We start from the raw sequence: 11101 nt of genomic DNA, 5'->3' as shown, positions 1-11101 counted from the left end.
CTGCAGCCCACCCTCACCTACTGGAGCGTCTTCTTCAGCTTCGGCCTCTGCATCGCCTTCCTGGGGCCCACGCTGCTGGACCTGCGCTGCCAGACCCAGAGCTCCCTCTCCCAGATCACCTGGGTCTTCTTCTCCCAGCAGTTCTGCCTCCTGCTCGGCAGCTGCCTCGGAGGGGTCTTCAAGAGGACGTAAGCGCCTGGCAAACTCAGCGCACCTCCCGCGGGGGGGACCCGGCTCCGCACAGACCCCCCTCCCCTACCCCGGCTCGGGGGCGGGCAGCTCCAGCTCCCCCCCCCCTCCTTTCCCGGGATTCGCCTCCCTCCCGCCGGCTTTGCCGGGATGCTGCGTGGGAAAACCATTCCCGAGTGGAGCGACCGTGGGCGTCGCGGAGGGTCCGCAGCCCCTCTCGCCCGAGCGCTCGGAGGGAGGGGGATTCCCGGCAGGAGCCGCTCCCGAGGGTGCCCCTCTCCTCCTTGGGTGGTTCCATCCCCTGGGAGAGGAGCTGCCTGTTCCTGGAGCCCGGCGCGGCGATAGCCTTAGTGTGAAGTTACAGCCAGAACTTCCCGGGAGGGGGTTTGTTTCTCCTCGACCTCGATTGTTTACCGCAAAAAAATATATATTTTTCGAAGCGTGTTTTTGACAGCCTCGGCGTCAGAAAGCGAGGCATTTGTCGTGCTTTCCCGGGAGTTTGGGCAAACACGTGGCGGGATGTGAGTGGGGGGCGAGGGCAGGGGCTGGGGGCGAGCAGGGAATTTGAGGGGCTGGTGAGAGACCCGGGCACGGCCAGCCACGGATCCGCACCGAGCCTTCCGTCCAGGATGTGTTTAAAATAAATAACCCGCGATGGCTCAGCCCTAAAGATCGCCGGAGAGGCGTTTGATTTGAGGCTTGGTGGCAGTTGTGAGAATCAGCTGATTATTTACATTGTCACCGGTCCTCCGGGTGGTGATGTAACGTGTGTCTGATACGCGCCCCGTGTGTACGGGCGAGGAGGAGCCGGGAGAATTTTTTTGCACGAATCCTTTAAAAATGCTCGTCGGGAAACGCTTTGTTAAACGTTTTTTTTTGCGTTTTCGCTCCTGGGGAGCGGTCGGCTGAAGGAGGAGGTGTCTGAGCACCTGTAATTTGCCGTCGTGGCACGTTGAAGTGCCCTGGCTGGAGAGGCAGGAGCTGCTCCGTGGGGCTGTGCCAGGTGGGGTGCCCAGGAATGGGAACGGCACGTGGGAACGGGTCTGACACGGATCTGAGAGTGCTGGGTCAGCAGGCAGAGCCTTTGCCAGCCCCCGGGGCTGCCTCGCATATGTTTGAAGGAGCAGGGAAGGAAAATGCAGAATTGTTTCCTGCTGTCAGCTCCTACCAGAGCTCCGAGTACGCAGATCCATTTGGGGTTTTGTGCTTGGAGACTCCCAAAGTTTTAACTCTGCAGAGGGGGAAGGAGTGTGTTTGCTGCGGAACCGGGATGTGTTTGGGGTTGCAGCCTCTTGGAGCACAGAGGTTTTGGGAAGTGCCTGTGAATCCCAGCTGAGGACTGACAGCCCTGCCAGGCAGGAGGGAGCAGTTTCAGATACTCGTGCTTGTGAGCATTGTGAGGGTTACTCACAGCCTGCCAGGGTACAAATGTGTGGGTTTGGATGGGAATATTAACTGTTCAGGCTCCAGGAGCTCCAGCACTGTCCCCTCTTCAGGGATGGATGCATTGAGCTGTCCCTGCTGCTGAGGGTTTCTGCTTCTGGGCCTTGCTGTGGGTTTATAAATCAAACTATGCCTGCCCTGGTGCCAGGCAGGGAGGAGCACTGGGCAGGTCATCTTTTCCAGTTAGGACATGGAAAGCTGCTCTAGAGCATCCCAAGCGCCTGCCTGTGAGCAGCGAGCCAAGTCTGGCTGCAAGCTGTGTGTGATTCCTGGTGCCTGAGGAACACAGGCTTTGGCTTTTGCTTAAAATATCTGATGGACTCATGAGGGACAGCAGTGTTGTCACTGCATTCTGTGGCAGAAGTGGGTGGTGGGACCTCAATAAAGTTTGGTTCCTCTGACCAGAGAAGGTGCTGAGTGCTGGGCTGTGGTCCCTGCTCCTGGCACTGGGGACATGGAGCATAATGATGGCACGAATCCCTTCAATAAGAGCCTGGGCTGCCAGAACCAGCTCCAGAATTCCCTCTCACGTGAGGTTTTTTGGGAAGAAAAAAGTTTGTCGTTGTGAGGTTCCCTGAGGGGTGTAGAAATAATGGGTTTGCTCTGTGCTGGAGTCCTGGGTTTGCTACTGGTCCCTCCTTTGGGGGTGCAGAGTCAGGGCTGGGGGAGAGCAGGATGTAGTTCAGGGTGTGTTGTTTAAACTCACCCTCAGGTTCACAACAGGCTGCTGCTCTCTGGTAACACCTGCTTGGGCTTTGCTGTTGTGACCAAGCTCTGCTTCAGGAAATATGGATTTTTCACAAGGTGTTTGCACGAGTGGGGTTGGGGTTGAGGTGGAGTGAGAGCCCTGGCTCAAACCCTGGTGCTGCCCTGTGGTTTTAGAGGCTCCAGGAGCACAGAGAGCCCTGGCAGGAGCTGGTGTCCCCTCCAAGGAACCCTGTGCTCCTCTGTGGGAAGCACCATGAACACTCTTTGTTTCCTGGTATTCCCTGGATTCCCAGGAGCTCCTGATGTGGTGTGAGGCTGTGTTGGGTGGGAGTGCTGGGGGGACCTGAAGCCCTCCCTGGGCTCAGAAACCCAAGTGGGAGGTGAGATTTTTGGGTAATCCAGCCCTGAGTTCCCCGGCACTGCAAGCTCCAGGGGGGAGCTCTGTTCTCCTGCATCCCCTGCCCCTCTCCCTCTTGCTTCCCACTCTCCTTTCCCACGTTGTTGGATTTTAGGCCTGCTTGGTGAAGCTAAAATCATGCTCCCTCTGTGCTGCTGTGCCCCACACACTGATGGCAGAAGCACCAAAGTGACTGAGCTCCTGAGCCCCGGGTTGTTGGTTTTTATTCAGAAACTGCATTTTTGTGTCCTGCCGAACACTTGCTTTTGCTCCCAGTGTTTGGGTCAGCCCTGAGCTAATCCCAGTGGTGTTCAGCAGAGAAGAGGAGGGGACTGCTGGGTCTGGTGCTGTGCTGGAGCCCTGAGGAGGCTCCACTCACAGTGACCCACACCAGGGCCTGGAGGGTGGGTGAGATGGGACCCTTTTACTCTCCTTTCATCTTTGCCTCGGGGCACCCCACAGCACATCAGCTGAGAGTGCTGCCCCTGTTCTCTCCCTGCCCTTCAGGCTCCCACCTTCTGCAGGTTTCAGCTCCAGCATGTGGCTGGTGCACACAGGACACTTCTCCCTGCAAGGGAAAACCTTTTGTTGCTGAGAGAGCAGCCCAGTGACTTGTGCATGTCAGGCAATGCTCCCTGAGCCTGGCTGTGCTTCCTCTGGAGACAAGGGGACCTGAAGGCTGATGTGAGATAATCCCTGCCTCCTCCATGTCCTCACCTTCTCCCCTCGGGGCTTTGGGGTTTTAATGATCAGTTTTGCAAGTCTGAGTTAGCCTGATTATCATTTTTCTTCTTGATGTGAGTGGCTTAGAAAACGCTCCCTGGGGGCAGGGAAAATGTGCTTGGAGCTGAAGGGAGCCTGCCTGCTGCAATGGGAACAGCCAGGGAAGGAGAGGGGGAGCTTTGCTGGCTGTGGCTGCAGGATTGACTGTAGAACTGACCATCCTAATCCTATGGAGATCAGCCTAAACCTTCCCTCAGGCCCTGTGATGGAGCCAGGGCGTGTTCTGGGTGGTCCTGAAACAGAGTCTGTGGCATTCCAAGACTCTGCTGAAGTGGAGCCTGCCCTGGGCACAGCCACAGCTGGTGCAGAGCTGTGCTGGGCACAGGGGCTGGTTAGTGATGGGGACACAGAGGTGTCAGAGACCAGGCTGTGGCATGACAGCAGGGCTGCTTTTTAAGCCCTTGGGAGAGGTGAACTGGTTTTGCATCATCAGGACACGAGGTACTCTGGAAGTCAGGGGGTACCTCGTTTAAGGATGCTTTCAGGGGGGGTTGTGTCTAAAGGAATCCCTCCCATAGCTGTTTGGTGCCTCCCTGGGTGCTGAACTGTGTCCTGCAGCTGCATCTTCGGCATCTGGCAGCAATTTCTTGCTCCCCACTAATGCCAGAGCCAGGGAAGGGGCAGCAGGGCTGTGTTCCCCCCTGGGCTGCTGGTGTTTGCAGGGGGGTACAACCGCGTTCTTAACTTAGGGCTGGAAGCAGGAATTTTTTCCCCATTGGGGCAAACTGAGGGGATATTTTTAGTGCTTATTAAGGCCACAACATCATGCACAATTAATGCCTCTCTCCAGTAAGGAAGGTGCTCCCCAGCCCAGCACAGGCAGTGCCGTGGTGGCTCCGCTGGGGCTGCGGGAGGGAAGAGGCGTTTTTGGGATGTCTCGTGTGCTTTTCCCCGTCACTCCCGGCCTTGGATGCACCAGCTGCTGGTGCCTCTGCCTCTCTCCCTCCTGCTGTACCCTGGAGAGAGCTGCCTCATCTCTCCAGGCCCGAGGCTGCCTCTCTCTCATTTGTTAGCTGCTCTTCCTGCCGTGACTGTGCACATCTCACATCTCACATCCCGCCCGGCTCCCGCCCTCCCCCAGAAATCCCACGCTGGCTCCCCGCTTTGCTGTCAGGGAGCCATCAGCAGTCACAGCCTGGTGAGGTGCTGTCTCCTGCAGCACGGGCTGGCTGATGGGTGAGCCAGGCTGGGCTGGGCCACGTGAGGAGGGCCAGGTTTGTGCCACCGGGCAGCAGAGCACAGCAGAGGTGCCCTTGGCCCGTTCCCCCCGCGGTGCTGTGGAAGTGCAGTGTCAGCAGGATGGGGAGGGTGCAGGGCCGAGTCCCTCTGGGGCTGCAGATGGATGAGGGCCACGCAGAAACACAGTGAGATGCCCAAGGCCAGGCCATTCTGGACGAGCAGGCAGGGCAGGAGGGGTGGCACTGAGGTGCCCAGCTGTGCTTCCAGCCTCTGCCTCCTCGTCGCCTTCCCCTGCCTGGTTGGCAGGGTGTGGAGCAGAGATGTGGATGTTCTCCTTGCTGGGGATGTACCTGTGAGCCCTTTGCTGTGGACAGACCCACCCCCCCCATCAGACCCCAATTATTGCTAATTACCAGCTCACTAAGCGGGCTGCTGGTCATCACCCTCGGCTTCTCCGGGGTTTGTACCGTTCCCTCTCTGCTGTGCCTTTACGGTCCCATCTCTCTGCTGGTTCCAGCCCTTCGCTGTCTGGTCCCTGTTTCCTTCCTTCCTTCCTGCCTTCCCACTTGGCAGCTCCGGGGCCGCGCGGTGCCAGCCCGGGCGCTGCTCTCCGGCTCCCCCGGCTCCCACCGGGAGCTGCTGCCAGACCCGGGAGGGGACACAGCACGGCCACGTGGAGCCCCGGGGCTCCTCTGACGGACCGTGTGGGTCGGGGAGTGGCCGCGGGGCTGAATCCCACCTGGTCGTGCCGGGAGGAGAGGTGATGCTGCCAGAACACAGAGATGGCACAGGGCACGGAGAGGGAGCTGCAGTGGCTGCCCTGTGAGCAGGACAGGTCTGGGATGACACAGTGCTGTGGGTGCCAGCAGCTCTCGTGTGATACACGAGAGAGAAATGACCCAGAGCTGCTCAAAAGTCACAGTGTGGCCCCACCTGCCCGTGCCCACGTCCCTTTGCATCCCCAGATCTGCCCAGTTAGCCAGGGGAGGGGATTGTTTTGCCTGGAAACACACGGCCCGGGGGTTTGAGATGGCTTACTCAAAAAGCTTGGATGTGGAGGATCTGCCTCCTTGGGGCGGCATTCACCCTCCCACAAGGAGGCTGGCAGTGCCCAGAGGGCTGGCTGTGGTGTGATGTGGGGGCACTGGGGTGAAGGGTGAGTGGTATTTCCCTTCTCTTGTCAGAAGGGTACGTGCTGGAGCTGCACTGAGTTGGAGCTGCAGCCTGTGGGTGCTTCTCCTGCTAATTCCTGCCCTGGAGCTGGGGGCAGGGGGCAGGTGTGGTGTGGGTGCTACTCTGGTGGTACTAATCCTGTCCTGTCCTTCCTCTTCCCCGCTCTCAGGTTGGCTCAGTCCTTGTTTGCACTCTTTGCCTCCTCCCTGGCCATCTCCCTGGTGTTTGCCATCATCCCCCTGTGCCACAATGTGGTGGTGCTGGCTGTGGTCATGGCTGTGGCAGGGCTGGCCATGGGCTGCATCGACACCATCTCCAACATGCAGCTGGTGAAGATCTACCAGAAGGACTCTGCCATCTTCCTGCAGGTGGGTGTGGGGTCTGTGCCTGCCCTGGGGCTGGGCTTCCTCCTGGGAGGGAGAGGAGGGAGGGGCTCTGCCCCCCCCCTGCAGAGCAGTGACCCCGCTCTTCCACTCGTGGGTCTCCTCTCTTGCAGGCCCTTCACTTCTTCGTGGGCTTTGGGGCCCTGCTGAGCCCCCTCATAGCCGACCCCTTCCTGTCAGACACCAACTGCATCCTGTCCAACTCCACAGCCAACGCCTCCAGCTCCACAGCCAACGCCTCCAGCAACCTCCCTCACATCCGAAAGTCCCTGGTGCCCCACCACCCGGGCAACCTGTCCCACTACGACCTGCCCATGAAGGGCATGGTGGTGACCCGTGTCTCCTACGCCTTCTGGATCATGGCCCTCATCAATGTAAGTGGCTGGGATCTGGGAGTGGCCCGGGATCTTGGTTGGGAAGATCCCTGCTCCTCGGGTTTGGGGGGTGCTGGTGCCTGTTGGGTACTCCTGGTGATGGGGAGAGGCACGAGGATGGTTTTGCTGGTCCACAGAAAAGGTTCATTTTTTGCCAAGTGCCCGGGTTCCATCAGGGCAGGACTCTGCAGTGGTCAGACGGGGTGGGGTGGAGGGACCATCCCTCTGGGAGCAGTTTGTACCTCCAGCATCCCCTGAGCAGGAGTTAGACCAGCAAACTGCACTCAGACCCCCAGGTTCTTCCTCCCTAGTCAACTGGGGAGGAGCTCAGTGCTGTGGGGACGGTGTGTCAGGAGAGGATTGTCCAAAATATTCACAGCAAAGTGCCCATCAGTGAACTGAAAGCTTGGTCAGGGTGTCTCTGCCTATTTATTGTGTTTCCTGGTGTATCACAGCAGATGTAGAGGCCCCGTGGCCCTTCCTTTGGAGTTCAGTGCCCGTCCTCTTCCCCTGCCCTGCTGAGTCCCAGAGGGGATCCCCAGCGAGCTGCTCCTTCCTGCAGCCCCTGGGCTCTCTTTTAGAATCCTAGAATAGAATCACAGAATAATTTGGGTTGGAAGGGCCTAAAGATCACCTCCTTCCACCCCCTGCCGTGGGCAGGGATGCCATCACCACCCCAGGTGTGCCCAGGGCCCCATCCAACCTGGCCTTTGTTCCCTGCCTCTGGTTAATACCCAACCCCACCACGGTGAAATGCAGCTGGTCCCTTGCCCAGCCTGGCAGGGCTGTGCCTGTGTCATGCCCATCTCCAGTCCCTCTGCAGCAGAGCTGCTGCTGCTGTCCCTGCCCTGGCAGCAGGAGCCCTCCCAGCCTGTGTCTAATGGTCCATGGAGATGTGGGGTGATAAGAGCACAGCCTGTTGGTGCGGGAAACATCGGCCCTGCCAAGTGGTGCTGTTCGTGCCAGGGCTGATGCCAAGCCTGGGGATGGTTCCTGGATGGGAACCCCTGAGGGTGGGAGGCCTGGGGTGCCCCGAGGGCAGAGCAGAGCCCAGCCCCTGGAGCCCTGGCCATAAAATGCTCTGTTTTCTGCTTATAAAGATCTGCCAGGGCAGGGACAGCTGAGCTGGTGCCCCTTTGCTCACCTGGGGAGCTCCTGCAGGAGAAGTGAGGGGGGATCCGGCCAGAAGGACCTCCTGGTTCCTGTCTCCTTCCCCTCCCCTCTGAAGCTCAGCCCTTGCCCTGCTGCCAAGGCAGGAGGATGTGTGGCTGCTCCTTCTCCCTGTCCCTGGATCTTTCACCACTCTGCACCGGGCAAAGGGAACAGGTTTCCTCGTGTTCCTCCCATTTTCTGAGAGTTATAACTAAAACTTACCCCAGTGCACCTCATGCAGGGGCTTTCACAGCTCCCTGAGGGGAGGAGAACAGGCAGGTGAAGGAGCTGGGCAGGGGCTGTAATGAGCTTCTGTGCAGAAGTAGCAAAAGAATGCTCTGCCTGGGAGGAGAAAGAGCTTTAATTACCTCCAGCTCTGCCTATGCCATGGGAAATGTGCTTTTAATTACACCGGAGCCTTATCTCCTTTGCCAGTCAGTTCTGGGCAGGCTAATTTAGTTTTGAAGCAGCAGTTTAATGCCTGCTTTGAACCCCACAGTGGGTCTGAGATCGGGAGCACTGATGGTGGCTGCCAGAGCCCCCTCTGTTCCCAGCAGTGTCCTGGGGGCATTTTGGGGCAGGATGGGACCACAGGCTGTGCCCAGCAGGTTGGGAGCTGGGCTCGTGCATCACGATGTGCTCCAGTGCCATTTGCTCGAGTGGGTGGTTTGGGAGTGGTGTGCCCACACTGAATGCACAATTCCCACACGCTGCAGGAATACCAGGAATACAGCAGGGAGTCTGGGGTGCTGGAGACCAGTTTTGGGGATGAAGGTTAAGGCAAACACAAATAGAGTGGGGGAGCTGGATGTGCACAGCTCTGGAGCGCGTCCCTGTGCCAAAGCTGTTATTGCCTTTCCCAAATCCTCACGGAGGGAACTGACTTTATTCCTTGTTTAAACTAAGCCAGCCCTGCTGGGGATGCTGAGCTCCAAACCTGCTGACCCTTCTTTGAGGTGTAAATATCAGGGGGGGAGATGATGGTGAGGGGTATTTAAACCCCCAGGGTTCCACAGAAATGGAAACTCGGAGCAGCAACTCTGTTTTAAAATGCTCAAACCACCCATTTCCACCCCAGTTTTCGCAGGGCTGTGTGTATTCTGACAAGGCACAGGCTGAAATGATTCATTTTGAGTTCTTGCTTTTTTTGTTTAAAGTGGAAGTGTCTCAATTTGACTCTGGCACAAGTGTGATGTGCAAAGCTTGTTGATGTCATTGAAGCAAAATGGCTTTGCTTTAGTAAAAATTCAGCAGCTCAACATAATCAAAACACAGGGCTTGGATGACTCCCCAGCCAAAATCTTTCGTTCTGAGAGAAAAAAATTTCGCCTTTTCGTCCAGATTTGGAACGAAAAACAATATTTTAAAATTCAGTTTTCCCACAGAACGGAAATTTCATCATCCAGCCCGTTCCAAGGGGCTGGAAATCAGGAAAACTGTTCCTCTGAGAGGGATGTGTTTGTCCGGAAGGTGGTTTCCCAGGGGAAGTGTGGGACACTCCATTGTGCTTAGGTTGCTCCAGAGTAGCCTGGATACAATAGCAGGGAACGATCCCGTGTTCCTGGGGGGGAGAGACCGAAATAGCAGCTGGAGGGAAGGAGCTGGATTATCCCCACATTGTCTGTGGGATGCAGCAACTTGTTGAGCTCCTAACGGTGGTTAAAAGCTGCCAGGGGAAGGAAAAACCCTGGGAATTTGGCAAGTGGAGGCTGGAGTGTTGGGTCCTGCTGCCTGGTTGGTCCTCTGGCTCCCTCAGGCTCTTGGTGGGATGCTCAGGTGCCCCTCTCCCCCTTTGGAAAAAAGGAAAACCTGCTGAAAAAGGCAGGAAAGCAGCAAAATGAGCCCGGGCAGAGAGTCTGTGAGCAAATGCCAGCTCAGGAGGGGGGGCTGGTGGGAGATGGGACTGGGGGTGCAGCTTGGTGGGGTTGGGGACGGTGTGGGACACTGTGGGTTCTGCAGGGAGGTGCTTTGGGGACCGGTGTCCTTGTTTTGGGGTTTGTGCTGTGGCTCATCTCCTTTTTCTGGCTGTTTGGGCTCCCTGCAGGGTTTGGGGGTTTGGGGAGCTCTTTGCCTGGTGCCAAACAGCCCAGACACAGCCAAGGCTCAGCCCCAAGAGAACCAAAGCTGCTTTAGGAGCTGAGTAACAGGATCCTGCCTAGATAAACAGGATAAACACAGTGGCCCTGCTTGTGTCCCGACTCCAAGGGCCAGTGGGGCTCATCCTCACCACCCCAGCTGGGGATGGGGGAACTGGGGTTGGGGAGAGGGGCTCAGCACCAGCTCAGGGCAGTGGAAGGGACAGTCCCTGAGCTGTCCTTGTCCTGCAGTCAGGGCAGGCTGCTCCTCCAGGAGGGATTTATCCCTTTGCTTGGTGAGACCTGTGTTTGCTCCTCTCCAGCTGCCTGTGTAAGAACTGTGTTTGTGCTGCTCCCTCCCCTGTGCCCACCCCAGATCCAGGGCTGGACCCTCCCGTGGGCCAGGTGGTCCCCCAGGTGAAGTGCCAGAAATGGAACAAAAAAGGCACCTAAAGCTCTAAAGCAAAAGGGACCTGCTTGCCCTAGAGATGAGGGTGTGGAGAGCAGGGATACACCTCCACTTTGGGAATTGGGGATTCCCAAAACAGGGCCCTTTTCTGTGGAGACACCAAGTGCTCCTTAAGGCTGGAAGTGCCCAGGGCCCTTATCTGTATGGCCAGTCCCTCTGCCTGGGTAGATTTTTTTTTTTTTTTTTGCAAAATCTGCAATTTAGAAGAATAAAAATCTGGTCCTGACCTCCGGAAGGATCAGAACTATCAAGCAAATGCGTTTTTCTTCCATGGGACCGAACTAACTGTTCCTATTCCCATTGTTCCCAGAACAATGAAGACTCGTAAATGAATTGAGGGCGAGAGGGGCGGGGTGGGGTGTGTGTGTGTTGGGGGGGAATTCTCCATACATTTAAATCGTGCCACGAGCCAACAAAAGGCAGGAAATTTGGAGCTGGAGCTCACACTCGCTCGCAGACATGTAGAAAACAAGGGAATGAGCTGTCACTTAGGATTTCCTGGCTTTTTTTCCCCCCCCCAGCCCGTGGCAGAGTAAACACCGCCGGGTTGTGACGGCGAGGGGCAGGACAGCTCCCTTGGCTCCCCTCTGCTTTCTCACCAAAAAAAACCAAAAAAAGAGCAATTCCCTCCGGGCTCGGAGGCACCACCGAGTCGTGGGAGTGTGCAGGAAGCAGGCTCATCCCCCGGGAGCGCCAGTGCCAGGGAATCTGGTGCTGCGGCTGCTGCCTGGTGGGGGCAGAGGGCAGGGACAAGCCCGCGGTCCCTGTGTGTGTTG

At 57.5% G+C, this 11101-nt stretch overlaps 1 protein-coding gene across 1 annotated transcript in view; it reads left to right on the top strand.

Annotated features, from left to right (window-relative positions):
- Nucleotides 1-11101, top strand: part of MFSD4A (major facilitator superfamily domain containing 4A) — a 26315-nt gene that overhangs the window by 5529 nt on the left and 9685 nt on the right. Inside the window, exons 2-5 of the mRNA XM_029962493.1 lie at nucleotides 7-188; nucleotides 6042-6240; nucleotides 6369-6716; nucleotides 8498-8555. Coding sequence (XP_029818353.1) covers nucleotides 7-188; nucleotides 6042-6240; nucleotides 6369-6716; nucleotides 8498-8555 — 787 coding nt within the window. The remainder of the gene's footprint in view (nucleotides 1-6; nucleotides 189-6041; nucleotides 6241-6368; nucleotides 6717-8497; nucleotides 8556-11101) is intronic.

The sequence above is a fragment of the Manacus vitellinus genome, unplaced genomic scaffold, assembly GCF_001715985.3.
Source record: "Manacus vitellinus isolate BGI_N305 unplaced genomic scaffold, ASM171598v3 scaffold_47_pilon, whole genome shotgun sequence".
In the NCBI taxonomy this organism is placed as follows: Eukaryota; Metazoa; Chordata; class Aves; order Passeriformes; family Pipridae; genus Manacus; species Manacus vitellinus.
This window is presented reverse-complemented; position numbering and strand designations above follow the sequence as displayed.